Here is a 15,777-nt window from a genome sequence, read left to right as displayed (position 1 = left end):
CACACACACACACACTCACACACACATGGGTTAAACACATTCTTAGAGAGAGCTGCTTCAGATCCCTAGCAGTAATGAGATTGGGGCTCTTATAGCACTTAATACCACTCTTCTTCTCTTGCTCCTGTCTTCTGTTCTGGCTCTTACGTGTCTCCTCACTGTGTGTCTGCACCTTTACCACAGAGAGCCGCTTCACAAATAGTTTCCGACATGCTCAGACAAGCACGACTGAGTTTGACTTGGATGCAAATTTGCAAGGACTCTGAAACGTACATGTAACACTGAATCAATAGGCCAGGACTCTGAAACGTACATGTAACACTGAACCAATAGGCCAGACCTAAACTTTAACTTGAACTTTTGCTTTTCATACACAGTTTTCTTACACAGTTTAGTTGCTTTTTGTTTGTCCTCTTATTCGATGCATCATTGCATTGTCTGTTCCATCGAAGCCATTATCACATTTGACCTTGCATGTCAAGCATAGGTACAACATGGCTTGAGCAAACAACAGTGGTTTAGACACAAAGCATTGCACTGGAGTGGACATGGTGAAACTGAATAATTCAAGTATTTAATGAAGGGTCCCACAGGACGGTTCAGTGGCAGTATTATGCTCTGAAAGGACCCAACATTTGATGCAATGCTCCTTACCATTATCGTACATACTTACATACACCATGCAATTACAAGAAGTGCTCTTGTGTGCCAACTAGGTTTATAAAGGAATAAATTTCAAATACAAGAATACAAGGAACTGTCTTGTTCTGTTAAGCACAACTTGATCACATGCATATGCTGTGAATTAAATAATAATAAGTGGTCTTTCTTGAGAGCAAACAATATTACCAGAACGTCTTCCTGATTCACACGGTTTTCACTTGTTCTGTCTCTCCAGTCCATATAAGGAGAAGGAATGGTGGCCGCGTGAGGGCGGAAGCGGCCGCGGTGACAACTGGGTACTCCTCTTCTACTAATACAGGAAGAACAGACTGTTTCAGCGACCAGGTACCTACACCCCAAACTGTAGACAAGCGCTTAACAACACCCTTTTCATTCTGAAAGCAGAGGTAAGGCCTTGGTTTTAGTTGTTGGAATATTTGCTTAAATGTGAGAAGTACTAGCTATGGTGCTCTACTTAGCCCATGACATAATGCGTAGTGTATTTGCTGACATGCATCCGTTTTTGTCTGAAATCATGGAGCTAGCTGTCTAATGTTAGCTAGCTATCGTCATTTCAACTACACCAGACGCCGCTGCTCAAATATGTAAAAGGAAATCTACCCTATTTTTAAATGGGTGATTTGCATCCAGATTTCAGACAACCGGATAACTAGCATGTTGTTAATATTTAGATACAGTCTGAAGATGATGGAAGTTTAATATTTTTCAAACACAAATAAAGAAAGGGCTGTGCTGTCTGCTCAGGGAGGTGAATTGCGAAAATGCAGGAAATAGACTAAAGCTGAAGGGAGGCGGCGGTCTTCTGCATTCATTTGTTTTCATCGGCGCTCGAAGACCTGACTCCACTGCCATGTTTGGTAGTTTGTCATGTTTCCATTGATGTTTGTGACTTATTAAAATGTATTTTGGGTGTTCGTGTTTGCCTGAACTAGCAGGTTAGCTTGATGCTGTCAGACTGCCTTTTGTATTGTGCGTTAGCTGTTAGCGCTGCACTGTAACGTTACAGCCAATCCTATTATGGCCGGCCTGTGGTGTCTATTAGACAAACTTCACGAGCTAGCCAGAATCGCGGAATGTGTTATAGCGTAAAAAAAACAGCCAGGGTCTGTTCTGGCCTAACTTCCAGCGCTACAGCACAGTTGACCTGCTTTCGGTACCGAATACACACGCTTCAGATTGTGTCTTGTCTAATGCTATAAGGCATGTGTGTCCAATTACGCAACTGCTCGGAGCATTCTCTGATATTGTGCGTGATATAACCAAGCACATTTTATAGACCATTTGAATATAGCATGCAGAAAACAGAACTAGAGTATTTAAACACAAAGGTAAGTGTCCGTGACATTTGTCCACATTTGTATTGACGCCCTCGTTATGGGATGCTTTCACGGTTTGTTGACCAAATGATATAACTTAATCCCGTGAGTTGAGGCGATGATTGCAGAGTGGGGTGTGCTCGACAGTAGGGAGATGCTTTCCTATCTCATTCAGGTGAAGTCCTGAGTCGTTTAGCTCTGCACTGCGACTTCACAAACGCCTCCCTTACCAATGAGGTCAAGCTTTGCACTGATCAGACTGCGTGAGCTCGCCGGCCCGCATGCCTTCACGGATGATGTGATCATCCAGACAGCACAGGAATAAAATCCTCGACATGCAGATCGTCGAGATCGTCGTTACATCCACATATAACAGATGTTGAGAAATGCTTGGTGCAAATGCAAAGGTCTTGCACATGTCATTTATTTAAACTGCCCAGGTAGTGCAGTGCCGACCCCATTGCTCTTATCTGGTCCAGTTTCATCGTTTATTGCAGGCAGGCGCCGAATTGCTATGTTTCTCTTGGCCATGAACAAAACAAAGGATTTGATCTTTATTGTACAAACCCATAAATGACAAACATGTTACATGTTTCCTCAGCAACCAGATCTGCTCATTAATAGTGACTAATTGATGCACCTACCTGCCGCGGTGGTGCTGTACCTGTGTGTGGGTGTGTGTGTGTCTACGTGCACACACCTGTGATTTTCCACTCCAGCCAGTTGAAAGCACCTGTGAGTGAGTCAGACCCTCTGATTGGAGGGGTGTCGGCTTGCAGTTGCATAATAGAGAGAGGGAGAGAATGCCAGAAGTGAAAGAAGGCTTGCAGGAAACAAGAACATGTGGAAAGAGGGGTGGCTGTTTAAAGTTTGTTGCTGTAATTGTAAACACACACACACACACACACACACACAGACAATTGTTTTGGTAGGTGGTTTAGATAGGATCACTCCCACAAACCCAGACAGTTACTTGAGCAGCAGGGAGTATAAAGCCTTCAGTGTAGCAAATCACTGAGGCTTTGTGATGTTTCTGAACTTGGAGCCCTGACAGCAGTGGCTAGAAACTACACTGAAACTGGGTGCCTTCCTGAAAAGCTGATGTCATCAAAACACTTTTGTTGTGCTTGCCTGTGTGTGTTTGTGCTTGCTCGGGTGTTGGTGAATGTGTTGAGAATTCAGCTGTTTAAAGGTCTAGTGTTCTGTAGAGGCCAGCCTGGGGGTTCAGGTGGATAATGATCATTGGGTAAACACACACACACACACACACACACAAGCGGTAAAGCCCGCTCCACTCTAAACAGTGGTGATGTTGGATCATCCCATGGCTCATGGCAATCCTGACTGAATCCGCAGGCAGATGGAGCATCATCATTACTTGTTGCATAGTCACAGGATGTTCACCTGGGGCGTCCACCCGAGACAGTTTTGATTATTTTAGCAGAATATTAAAATATTTGAAGTGCAGGTCTGTGTAAGTTTGTCTGTGTCCTTGTTGTAGCTGAAGTGGTAGAGTATGTTCTAATAATAATAAGGTCATTGCCTTGATTTCCCTGGAGTCTAATGCATACTGATCTGTCCTTTATATTGCAGCAGAACTCATCATGGCAAAACGTGCACTGTCCAAATCCTACTCCTGTCTGGGTGGGTGTGTCCCATCTGCAATAAGTATTGTGTATTATAATATGTGTGTGTGTGTGTGTGTGTGTTACAGGATGGCAGAGTTGGCAGGTCTGGTGCAGCGTCTGGAGGTGGCGGTGACCCGGCTGGAGGCGGTCTCTGGCCCGGGAGGGGGCGGTCCTGGAGCAGGTGGTTCTGGAGGTATGAACTCATCACCACTAGGGGTGGGGGAAAAAATAGATAAATCGATTTTTCTCCATTCAGTAAAGTTTATAATCGATTTTGTAATAAAAAAAATAAAATACGTATCCATTTTATGTTGAAATGCAATTATCGATTGATTATCAATTCGAAACGATTATCAATGCATTTCGACTATTAAATCATTTGAGTTTGCAACTCAGAGTCTAAAATTACTTCCTACTTTGTGTTTGATAATTAAAGAAAATCAACAGATTTACCTTCTCTATTTGCTTTATTAGAGAAAAAGCTTTTTCTTGTCACAATTTTGACTTTCTATGAGCAATGCAAAAATCGATGCAGCTTGCATTTCAACATAAAATGGATGTGTAAAAAAAAAAAAACATTCCATTTTATGTTGAAATCGATAATCGGTTTAAAATCGATAATCGGTTTAAAATCAATAATCGATTTAGAATCAAATCGTTGACCTCTGAATCGTAATCGAATCGTGAGGTGCCAAGAGATTCCCACCCCTAATCACCACTATAGTTATCATTAGTCCTTGCATTATTTCTGATCACAACGCTAGAATGAATTGTAGTGTTACAGTTGTGATCAGTCGGTCACAGTACTGCAGTGCAAGGGTCATGAGCTATTGTCCCTCATGTCGTTACACGAGTCAGGGTGTGGGGACGACACTGTTGTTGATTCATGGATTGCTGGTCTCTATGGGTGATGCCCATATACAGGTTATAACCGATGACCTCATCTCTTCACACTGCCTCTTATCAGTGTGTTTGGTTTCTGATGCCATATTAGTACTAGTGAAGCTATTGGTCCCGTCGGGGGTGTGTGTGTGTGTGTGTGTGTGTGTGTGTGTGTGTGGTGTAACCCTGCTCCCCCTCTCTGCAGCCGTGTCTGCTTACGTGGAGGCCTACGATGCCCTGGTGTCAGGACCTGTGGCTGAGTACTTGGCCCTCAGTAAGAAGATCGGAGGAGATGTCCAGAAACATGTATGTACTGCCATAACATACAGTGTCTTAATATAATCACTGACTGCTATCAGATCATTTTATAGCTGCTTCTGAATTAAAAAGATTCTTTTAATTCTTGAGATGCTTTCCTGAGGGAGTTTTTCCAATGCATGTGAAGGTTTTTTTATATGATTTCAAGTGTAGATGTTAAAAATTGTAAGTTGATGAGTTTAAATAGAAGACAAAATCTAAACTAGTTGTGATGTTGGACAGGCCTTGCTTAACATAGTAGTGATGCTTTTATTTCGTCTGTACAGTTGTACATTTGTAAACGTTTATGCTGTAAATTGGATGTCTTACACTTTTGGGGAAGAAAAAAAAAAAGCAAAATTGTGCATTTTTGATGTGTGTATATTCATCACTCCTTTCCCCTTGAATATAATGTATACAGTACTAGCATTTTTGTGTGTGTAAATATTCAGGCCTGTTCCTTGTCTGGTATGCGTGCTGTAGGCGGACATGATGCAGAGGGCGTTTGCGGCTGAGAGGCAGTTGCTGGTCAAAGCTTCCAGCAGCCAGAAGCCCTCAGATGTAAGTGTATTACCATGGCAACACATGCTGTGCTGTGCTATTTGATTGGTTTGGTGGGGGGCTTCAGATTATGAATGGAGAACAGGAAACTCTCTAGACATTTTTATGAATGAAAGCTATTCATATGAACAGCTTTCTTCGTGTCTGTATCCTACATTTATATATAATTTATTTATACATATATATTTCTATATCTCACCTCACCTTTGCCTACCTGTCTGTCCATCACTCACCTCCTGTCCTTCTCCATCTCTCTCGCTCACTCTCTCATATCCCAGTCGACCCTGACATCTCTGCTGGCTCCAGTCTCTAAGATCATTCAGGAGGTGCAGAGCTTCCGTGAGACCAACCGCTCGTCTCCACTCTTCAACCACCTCTCAGCCGTCAGCGAGAGTGTGCCTGCTCTTGGGTGGATCGCCATGGTGAGTGGGAAAGGGCTGGCCTGGCATGGCTGTTTCAGTTTCTGTGTGTAGTGTGTCTGAGGGTGTGTGAGTGTGACTTGTTGTTTAGTGTGTGTGTGTGTGTGTGTGTGTGTGTGTGTGTGTGTATAGTGTGTCTGAGGGTGTGTGAGTATGACTTGTTGTTTATTGTGTGTGTGGGGGGGGGGTGTGTGGGTGGATTGATGGGTTGGCCTGGCATCGCTGTTTCAGTTTCTGTGTGTAGTGTGTCTGAGGGTGTGTGAGTGTGACTTGTTGTTTATTGTGTGTGTGTGTGTGTGTGTGTGTGTGTGACTTGTTGTTTATTGTGAGTGTGTGTGTGTGTGTGGGTGGGTTGATTGGTTGATGGGTTGGTGGGAGGGTGATGGTACCCAGTGAGGACGGAGAACAGGCTTCTCTTTCATTCAGAGATGCCTTTTGCTCCCGTTGGCTATAAATCTCTCATTCACCCAGTGTTACAATGGGCCAGTGTTTCAATCTGGACAGTGTGGTTGATGAGTGTCTGATCAGCTTTTTGTGTGTGTGCGTGCACTTTTGGACAAAAGTGGAGCTGTTCACCTATAAATCTGGTCCCAGCTACTGCAGACAATGATACATATGAGACAAGGGAGTATGGGCAGTTTGGCAGATGGTGATCTTTAAACCATATCCTGGTTACATATTCCAAATTGAACTGCCATGCCTTTGCCGATCAGAGCTGTCGTGAGAAAAAATTGAATGGGGGCGGGACTTTTTACTCCTTGAATTTCGAGTGGTGGGTGTTTTGTTCCTTTGGCGTGTAAGAGGCATATACAGAACGCCTCTCAGACTCATCTCATTGTTACACTATACAAGTTTGTTTTGTTTTGTGAAAGTCCATAGTTAAGTTATCTCTGTGACCGTTAAGAGTCAAATGCTTTGTGTGTCACAGGCTTGTGTCTCATGCAGGTTGGCTTTAAGATTTTATTTGCTCTGAGGCGATAAGGTGGATGTGTGTGTGTGTGTGTGTGTGTGTGTGTGTCAGGCTCCTAAGCTCCATTCCAGATGTAAAAGGTTTTTTTCCATGCGTGACCAATGATCTTTGTGTCTCAGGCTCCAAAACCAGGTCCCTATGTGAAGGAGATGCAGGACGCTGCCACCTTCTACACCAACCGTGTGCTCAAGGACTTCAAGGAGAAGTGAGCGTCTTTCTTTCTCACTCTCTGAGGCCAAAATACAGCACTTGAACTCTGTTTTTATTTAGCCTTCGACTTCAGACAAGGGCCTCAGCAACCAGAAGTCTGATATGGAGTTGTGATAAGACTGTTCTCTGTGATGTTGTTATAGGGATAAGATGCATGTGGACTGGGTGAAGGCATACCTCTCCGTCTGGACTGAGTTGCAGGGTTACATCAAACAGCACCATACTACCGGGGTTACCTGGAGCAAAACTGTGAGTCCCTTCACACACACACACACACACACACACACCTCTACACATCCCTAACCACCCAGCTATGTCCACTAAGCCCAACCCATAATCAATATAACCGTGTGTGTGTGTGTGTGTGTGTGTGTGTGTGTGTGTGTGTGTGTGTGTGTGTGTGTGTGTGTGTGTGTGTGTGTGTGTGTGTGTGTGTGTGTGTGTGTGTGTGTGTGTGTGTGTGTGTGTGTCGTAGGGTGCTGTTGCTTCTGCTGGCCCTCCTGCTCCAGGCGGCCCGTTCCCTCCTCCCCCTGGGCCCCCACCTCCACCCATGAACCTCAGCAGCTCCTCTGGGGGCGACGGGGGACCGACCAGGAACGAACTCTTTGCCTCCATCAACAAGGGAGCAGATATCACTAAAGGTATGATGAATGCTAAAACTACTACTAAAGATAGGCCAAAACACTACATAATCATAACATTAATGCCATTCATTAGACTTCATTCAACATAACATTTAATATCTCTTATGAAACAATTGGGTTCTATCGCGTTATTTAGCTGTTTCTGATTGGACGAGAGACGTTCCATGTCATAAATTATCCAAGAACAACCCAACGGGGACTTTTCACAGCTAATAATAAATCACTCCGCGATGCAATATTCTATAGCGCATTGATGATAACTGTTAATTCAAAATTCTTATAATTCCAAACCAAGACGTTGACAATGGAACTATTTTTTGTTGCGGATAAACAATGGCGAAAGAAACAATTTTTAATCACTTTGTGTTGAAATGTTAATTTGTTGAATTGTTTTATAAAAGCACTCGTGGGAGTGGGGTAGGTAAGGGATAATCCCACGTGTGTTGTTGCCTACGCCACTCGGCCTCCGGCCTCGGTTGCTACGGCCGAACACCACCCGTAGGATTATCCCTTACCTACCCCACTCCCACTCGTGCTATATTGCTTAATTATTGCATTCAGCATGTATATACAGTGTATATGTACACTGAACAAGTGAATGATCCTGTAGTTTTGTCTCGTATGTAAGATAGTTTTCAAGTGTCCGTTCTGTTCTGCTCTGCTCTGTGTCCAGGTCTGAAGCATGTGTCGGCTAACGAGATGACTCATAAAAACCCCAATCTGAGGGCTGGGGCCAGCGCCCTCCACTCCTCCCCCAAACCCTTCTCCGCCCCACGCCCCACCGCGGCCGCCCCCGCCCGTACCCTCCCCCCTGTGTTTGAGCTGGACGGCAAGAAGTGGAAAGTGGTGAGATGTGGTTAATAGATATACACGCTGTTCTGTATACTCACACTCACACAACACAGCATCCCACATAGGCATCGCATCAAAGGCATGGATGGGGGATGCATGTACAAATATGCATGTGGTTTTATATAATAATAATAATTAATTTAATTTGTAGTGCACTCTACATTCAAACCGAATCTCAGAGTGTTACAAAGTTAAAAACAGCCCATAACAAAAGCATAGTTTAAAAGAATAATACGTTTTTAAAAAGTAGGAAACGCCTCTCTGAATAAAAAGGTTTTTAGGCCTTTAGGTCTTAAAACAGTCTAGTGTCTGTGTTGCCCTTAAGTGGTTTTGTACAACCAGTCCCACTCCATAAACCTAGATGTTGTTGAAGTACTGATGATTAATTTTGTGTGTTTTGTGTGGGAGTACAGGAGAACCAGGATGGTGCTCAGGGTCTGGTGATCAGTGACACGGAGCTCAAGCAGGTGGTCTACGCCTACAAGTGCAACAACAGCACCCTCCAGGTCAAGGGCAAGATCAACTCCATCACTATCGGTAAGCAGTAAGCACACACTCTCTTCAGGCTCTCTGTCTCTGTGGTGATGGTGGTGGAGCTTTTAGTTCATGTGTTTTTACATTCCTTCCCTCGACAGACAACTGTAAGAAAATGGGTCTGGTGTTTGAGGATGTGGTTGGGATCGTGGAGGTGATCAACTCCAGGGACGTGAAAATCCAGGTAAGAGAAGCAGGAGCCCCAATAATGGCTGATCCATTCCCTATCCTATTGATAGAAAGAGTTCTGCTCTCTGCTCTTAAAATAACCTAGACTCATTTTTGTAACATGACGTGGCAACTGAGCAGGAAGCTAAAGCAAGAAGTGTATTGAGCAAGTTTCATAATGGTGGCATTTGTATTCATACTAATGCACAGTGTACGCATTCACTACTGTGTATATACACACACACACACACACACACACTACTACACTCATTCTTTGAAGTTCTCATCCCTCCTTCTCGTTCCCTTTTTAGGTCATGGGTAAGGTCCCCACCATCTCCGTCAACAAGACGGACGGCTGCCACATCTATCTCAGTAAGGACTCCCTGTCCTGTGAGATCGTCAGTGCCAAGAGCTCTGAGATGAACGTTCTGGTGCCCAACAGTGATGGAGAATTTGTAAGTGTGTGTGTGTGTGTGTGTGTGTGTGTGTGTGTGTGTGTGTGTGTGTGTGTGTTCTTGCAAGTCTGTGTGTTTACGCATATAAACCTTGTGATGGTTTGGACAAAGAGAGTTCTTTTATATGTAGGAATTAGTGATTCCCTCCCGTAACGGAAATGTAAGAGTGTGCATGTGTGTGTGTGAGAGGTCTGGTGGTTTGTAAAGTATTGAGACTGTGTCTGAGGAACCGTTACACAAGGGTTACACTCAATCCCCTGTCTTTGTTTCAGACTGAGATTGCCGTTCCTGAGCAGTTCAAGACTGTATGGGACGGCAAGAAGCTTGTCACCACGGCAACAGAGATCGCTGGATAGAGGGAATGCCTGTTCGAGACCACCCCCATCGCAGAATGCCTACCTGACTGACCGACCGACCGACCAGCCAATCGCAAAGCAGACTGAAATGCCAACATCGCTTAATTTGCCCATCAGCCAGTCAGCAGTCAGTTACTACCTTCAGCCAATGAGAGGACTGCTTGTTTAATCTGGAGCAATCCTTCAGCCAAGTGCAAGGAACAGCTTGTCATTCCGTTTGCTTATCTGAGGCCAGTAGGCTCTTCCAAATTAATTGCCAAATTAATTAAATGAATTGTTTTTGATTTGTTTTCTGTCTGCATTCCAGCCATGAGGGGAAATCTTCTCTGAGGCCGACAGGAGGAGCTGGAGCTTTCTCGCTGTTCTTGTCTCTGTTCCGTCATTCCGAATTTAAAAGAAAAAAAAAAAAGAATCATGCTTCTGTCATACTTCTGTCTGGTCAGGGGGGGAGGGGCATGTGGGAGGGGGGTCTGACGGTTTCTGTTCCATATATGCAATCAGCCCTGAAGCACACGATCCCCTTCACAGCAGCCACGCTATCATTTGATGACGGTATTCATGTTTATAGTGATGATATTATCAAGAAAAACATTAGCGATGCTAATTATAAATGCAACTCTCAGCCACCATCCAACGTAGGGAAACTAATCAGAGGAAGGAAATGTTATGTGCGGGATCACTGTAGTCTTTCCCATAGAACACTTAGGTCAGGGTACGGTTCTGAAGACCTGTTCTGTGGACCAGATATTTTTTCATTCCTTACTGTAAGTCTTTTTCTCTGCACTTAAGGCACATCTCCCACCCCACCCCCCAGTGGTTGGAGCTAACATTCCCTTCTCCAGAATTAGTGATCCTCCTGAGGAGAGTGGGAGGGAGCGAGAGGTTGCCGTGTCTGTTTGGTGGAGACTCGACCTGGAGAGATCATTTGTTTTCTGATGTTAAGACATGCCAGGATGTTAAGAATACCTCGCATCCTCTCTCTCACACACTCCTCTGATCACACACACACACGGCACACTCAATTGTGGTCTTTTGTATTTTTATTTTTTTTGTTGTACTTTTTTTTTTCTGATGGGGTGAATAATTACAATTCTGTTCATTAGTACTGGCGGAAAAAACATCATTAAAAATTGTTGCAATAAAGTGTTAAGAGTTTTGTTTTCTGGTGATTGCAATCCTGACATTCTGCCATGAGGTGGCGCTTGTTGGCTGAGCACTGCTTTTGCTTCCTGACTCCTGACCGTGAGGAATGATAAATAAAAGGGATGCGATACACACACACATCTCTGTCTGTGTTACATCTGTGTGCCATGAAGTCTCCATGGCCTAAGACCTTTGTAAAAGTATGAACAGTTTCAATTTGCTGATCTAGAAGTCAGTATGATTTTAAACATAATTCTCAAAACAACACACAATTCTGAGACGTAGCACTTAATAAGAACTTAATCATTTATTAAGAGAAAATACAACATTTTAAGCTAATATTTCATTAAAATGACATGATTTCCTATCTTGATCCACATGTTAGCTTAGTAAAGTATATCAGGAAAGAAAGCATGATTGTGCATGGGAGCCTAGCAAATCAACAGAGCAGACGTTGAACTCATGGCAAGGGTTCAGTGCAATAAAAACCTGTGTATGAGTATACAGCTGGTTACAGGAGTCATGTATAGACAGGATATGTATCCGTGTGCAACTGGCAACTGGAGTCTTATAACAGCAAGTGATGTACATGTGTGTGTTTGCTCATGTTTCCGTATGTTCAGTGCAGGTACGGTACGAGTTTGGCAGTGAACCACTCTCGGGTGAATTGCAGGTGGTCTCCTTCACTCTCCAGGAACACCAGCTTACCAGCCTTGTCCATCTGAGCCAGCCCCAGACGGTCCTGACAGCAGCAACAAAAGAAGCCTGTGAGCACCTCACCAAACAGTGTACTTGAATCATATACTGTGTGTGTGAGTGTAATGACTAGGAGGCTGTGTGATTTCAGACAGGCTCTAAGTGTGTGTGTCTACGTATGTACCAACTAGCGCATTAGAGAGCTGTGAGTGCGTGTAAGTGTGTGAGCTTACCTCCGCTGTCAGTGTGTGTGCTTGTGTGTGTGTGTGTAATGACTAGGAGGCTGTGTGATTTCAGACAGGCTCTAAGTGTGTGTGTCTACGTATGAAAAAACTAGTGCATTAGGGAGCTGTCAGTGTGTGTAAGTGTGTGAGCTTACCTCCGTATAAAGCGCACTCTCCTGGAGGGTCTCAGTCTCCACTGCCTGGCCTGCCTTTAAGAATCCAAACCACTGCAAAGGCAGGTGATAGTTAGCACACACACACACACACACTTTGTAGACTGCTACACAACCACCTATAAAAACACACTTCATCAACTCATTAGTTTGTTAGCAACACAAGCTGACTACCTCAGTGCCCCGCGGGTCCACTACTGAGTCCTGCAGGAACTTGACCATGACAAACTTCTCCAGAGCCATCAGGTTCTTCTTATAGGTCTCATTCAGCACCTAGGAGGATAATGGGACCCTGTGATGTTACATGATGCCACAGTGCTGAGCCTCAAAGGGCTATCACAGTAAAAATAATAATAATAATAATAATAATAAATACTTTATTTTTATTTTTATATATTTATTTTTATATAGCACTTTTCTAGATACCCTTCATAATGGGCAAAGACAAACAAGTCAACACAACAACAAAAAATAGGCAACTCGCCCTCTCCTGGTTGATGTCGGCAAGGAACAGGCTGTGTTTCTTATACAGGTCATCGTTGAGAGGGTCGTGCCAGTACTGAGCCTGCACCAAACTGAAAACAGACAAATGCACTGTGACATGTCTGCCTCCACACTCACTGTTTCTCTATGAAGTGTTAGCAGACACTCTCACTGAGCATGAGCACATTAGTCTGTATTGGAACTGACCACATGCAAACCTACTGTTTCAGTATCAGTTATTTTTTTTAACACACACACACACACACACACACACACACACACACACAATCACACCTCACACTCACTGTTTCTGCACCATGTCTGTGTAGGCCCCAGAGTTGAGCTTCTTGCGGATCCAGTCACAGATATGGGAGGTCTCTCCTGGGCATCGTGGAAGACCATACACACCTGACAAAGCCGAAACAGCAAAGAGTCACGGAAAGCAGAGAGGAATGGAAGCGCATTAGAGGAGACAAAAGGATGGAGGAATGTGTTTATGTAAAGTGTTTGCCGTTGGGTCAGCTCACCTTGCTGTTGCCCCCCCACTGAGATCAGGTTCTTCATGGGAGGAGATGGGCATCTCTGAGCCACTGCCCTCCTGAGACAGGCAAAGACAAAAAAGGAGGGAGGTTGTCATGGGCATGCTAATATTTAGTGAAGATCTGTGTGTGTGTGTGTGTGTGTGTGTGTGTGTGTGTATGTATGCGCAGAGAGAGAGAGAGAGAGAGGAGAGGATGTGGCCGCTCATAATGGTTTTAGTGCAACACAGCTTGCAGGAAGGGGTTCTGGGGTACTTACAGGAACTGCCCCCCCTGAGAGAAGCCCATGGCGTTGTAGCCGTCCTTCAGTTTGGGGTTCTGTGCCAGCTGGTCACACACAAATGCCACCTGATCATTCACATCCTTGAAGAAGCCATTTTCTGTGTCCTGGGAGAGTAGAGAGTGATATTAGCCTTGAGTGCTAGCAGAGGCTCACTCGTATAAATGTAAGAAATAAAGTGTTGTATACGATGAAAAGCTATTGTACAAAATATGTACCTTCATTTAAAACCGAAGTCAAACCAAATACTGTTCCAGTACGATACTTCCTTAAACTTAATATTGTAATTTTAATATGTAATATTAAATTTGGAACACCAAGGAACTGACCAGGAATGTTTTCTGACTTTTGTGTAATTATCAGGGGATGTGTGATGTCAAAAGCAGGCCGTGGTGTAGTCTCTGTGTGCTATCCCTGTCTATGTGGTTGTAAGTGTGAAGGTGTTGGGGGTACAGGAAACAATAATATTGCAATTCTATATTTTTTACGATACAGCAACTATTGCAATTTGATTTTGCAATACATTGCGATTTTTCCTCTCCCATATATAACATTTCATATACTGTGAGTCTGCAGCCATCTTGGTGTATTTAACGTGTTATCGACTCTGACTTCTTTTCCAAGGTCTTGTGCCATCTTGTGGACTTCAGAAGCAATGTTTTCAGAGTAGACGTATGTACCAAAATAGAATTAAAATCATACTATTTAATACATTTACAAATATTGCGATACTTGGTATTGATATAATATTGTGCCAAAAATATTGTAAAACTACACTGTTTGGATTTTTTCCCTCCAACCTTTAGAAGGTATAGTCTGTCTTAACAGTACATTTATGATTGCTTGTCTGTGCTAGTTCAGTCTGTTAGTTTAGTAGCTGTATTACCAGTGTATAGTGCATTGTGAAGTGTGTCTCGAGGTGCCCGTTTGTAAGTAAGTAAGTACATGTTAGTCAGTGTAGTGTAGTGTAGTGTAGTGTAGTGTAGTGTAGTGTAGTGTAGTGTAGTGTAGTGTAGTGTAGTGTGTGTGACTATGCAGCGAGGCGTTTCCCCATGAAGAGTTGGTACCTGTATAACTGACTGCCCAATCATGAGGGAGAGCACGTAGATGCCTGGCACGTCCTCCTCCACCATCTTCTTGATAGAACCCATGCTGAGTGGGTTGCAGCAGCTGTCACCTGTTCACAGTTCAGAGATAACAGCTAGCTTGAGGTGCGCATGGATGGAGCAAATCCTCAACGACTCCTAGTCAATCACTGGAATGTCCTTAACAGCATAGGCAGTTGTAATTGTAGTCTAGCTAGCTAACCAAGTTCCCCCTCAGTATCAACTCAACTAGCAATATTGCATGGATAAGGTAAATACTGCTTTCACTTTTTCACTTCGTCTGGCCTCGATATTTTTCATTTCCTGAAAAAAAGCCACACATCACTGCTGAACTGACAAGTAGCAACTAAATACAAAGCAAGCCAGAGGGCAATACCAGACATTACATTTACAGAGAACAGACAATAATTAGTTTATGTTTAAATGTTAGTTAAAGTGTCGCCTGCATGGCACTTGTGTGTCGCAGCTGGAGGCACTGCAATCAAAAGCTGACGAAGCCATGTATAAAGCAGTGGGCCTTGAGTGTCTCACCCATGCCATGCCAGAGTACCAGTGGCACAGTGTCGTTGGAATCCTTCGCTGAGCCGGACGACGACAGCAGCAGAAGAAGAGCGGTCCCCACCAGCATCTGGGTTGCTGAGATGGTCATTCTTAATCAAAAAATTGTCCTAAAGACAACCACAAGAGACACGACAAGAGTTAGGAGATCAGAGGCTAGCACCCAAGTAAGAAGGAAGAGGAAGTTAATGCTGGGAAGAACCTGACCAGGTGATTTTTTTTTTTTAACTTTATCCACACATTTCGAAACAACATTTCGGTTCTCTTTCCACAAATATGTCTTACACTGGTTAATCATTAGCTGATACTGATTAAGTCTGGACTCAGTTGAAGGAGCTAGCAGGCCAGATGGCTGGCCATGCTACTGTACAGAACGCGTGAAACACCATCACAGTCAAAACTATAACCTTATATCACTACCTATCTACTGCAACCTACCTCGGTGATACTGTGAATATCAGCAATCGGGTTTAGTTTGAGCGTATTATGGAAAACGACAGGGAAAAGTCACTCAGGTTTTGAAATCCACAAACGATGTTGTGACCGATGAGAAGGCTTGAAGGCACTTCTGCGGTAGTCACATGACTTCAGAGCTGCAC

The 15,777-nt window shown here is 43.8% G+C and overlaps 2 protein-coding genes across 3 annotated transcripts; one reads left to right on the top strand and one right to left on the bottom strand.

The window, feature by feature from the left end:
- Positions 1-987: 987 nt before the first annotated feature.
- cap1 (CAP, adenylate cyclase-associated protein 1 (yeast)) lies at positions 988-11,211 on the top strand. 2 transcript variants are annotated; one of them, XM_080859363.1, is made up of 13 exons: positions 988-1,008; positions 3,715-3,821; positions 4,716-4,816; positions 5,291-5,368; positions 5,647-5,790; positions 6,877-6,962; positions 7,111-7,216; positions 7,443-7,608; positions 8,285-8,457; positions 8,877-9,000; positions 9,099-9,181; positions 9,477-9,620; positions 9,893-11,211. In XM_080859363.1, the coding sequence occupies exons 2-13, from the start codon at positions 3,716-3,718 to the stop codon at positions 9,974-9,976; spliced, it is 1,395 nt and encodes a 464-aa protein (XP_080715489.1). In that variant the 5' UTR covers positions 988-1,008; position 3,715; the 3' UTR covers positions 9,977-11,211. The 2 variants fall into 2 exon arrangements, with proteins under 2 accessions (XP_080715489.1, XP_080715488.1); XM_080859362.1 differs by having other exon boundaries at positions 1,002-1,070.
- A 250-nt stretch (positions 11,212-11,461) lies between these two features.
- Positions 11,462-15,762, bottom strand: ppt1 (palmitoyl-protein thioesterase 1 (ceroid-lipofuscinosis, neuronal 1, infantile)). The gene is made up of 10 exons (XM_080859372.1): positions 15,617-15,762; positions 15,152-15,288; positions 14,582-14,691; positions 13,494-13,621; positions 13,223-13,293; positions 13,001-13,103; positions 12,697-12,787; positions 12,387-12,485; positions 12,195-12,266; positions 11,462-11,861 (listed from the first exon to the last, which is right to left on the bottom strand). The coding sequence occupies exons 2-10, from the start codon at positions 15,267-15,269 to the stop codon at positions 11,739-11,741; spliced, it is 915 nt and encodes a 304-aa protein (XP_080715498.1). The 5' UTR covers positions 15,270-15,288; positions 15,617-15,762; the 3' UTR covers positions 11,462-11,738.
- Between the last annotated feature and the right edge of the window lie 15 nt (positions 15,763-15,777).

This window comes from Sprattus sprattus, assembly GCF_963457725.1.
Source record: "Sprattus sprattus genome assembly, chromosome: 20".
NCBI lineage: Eukaryota > Metazoa > Chordata > Actinopteri > Clupeiformes > Clupeidae > Sprattus > Sprattus sprattus.
Note: the sequence above shows the minus strand (reverse complement) of the source record. Positions and strands in the feature narration are given on the sequence as shown.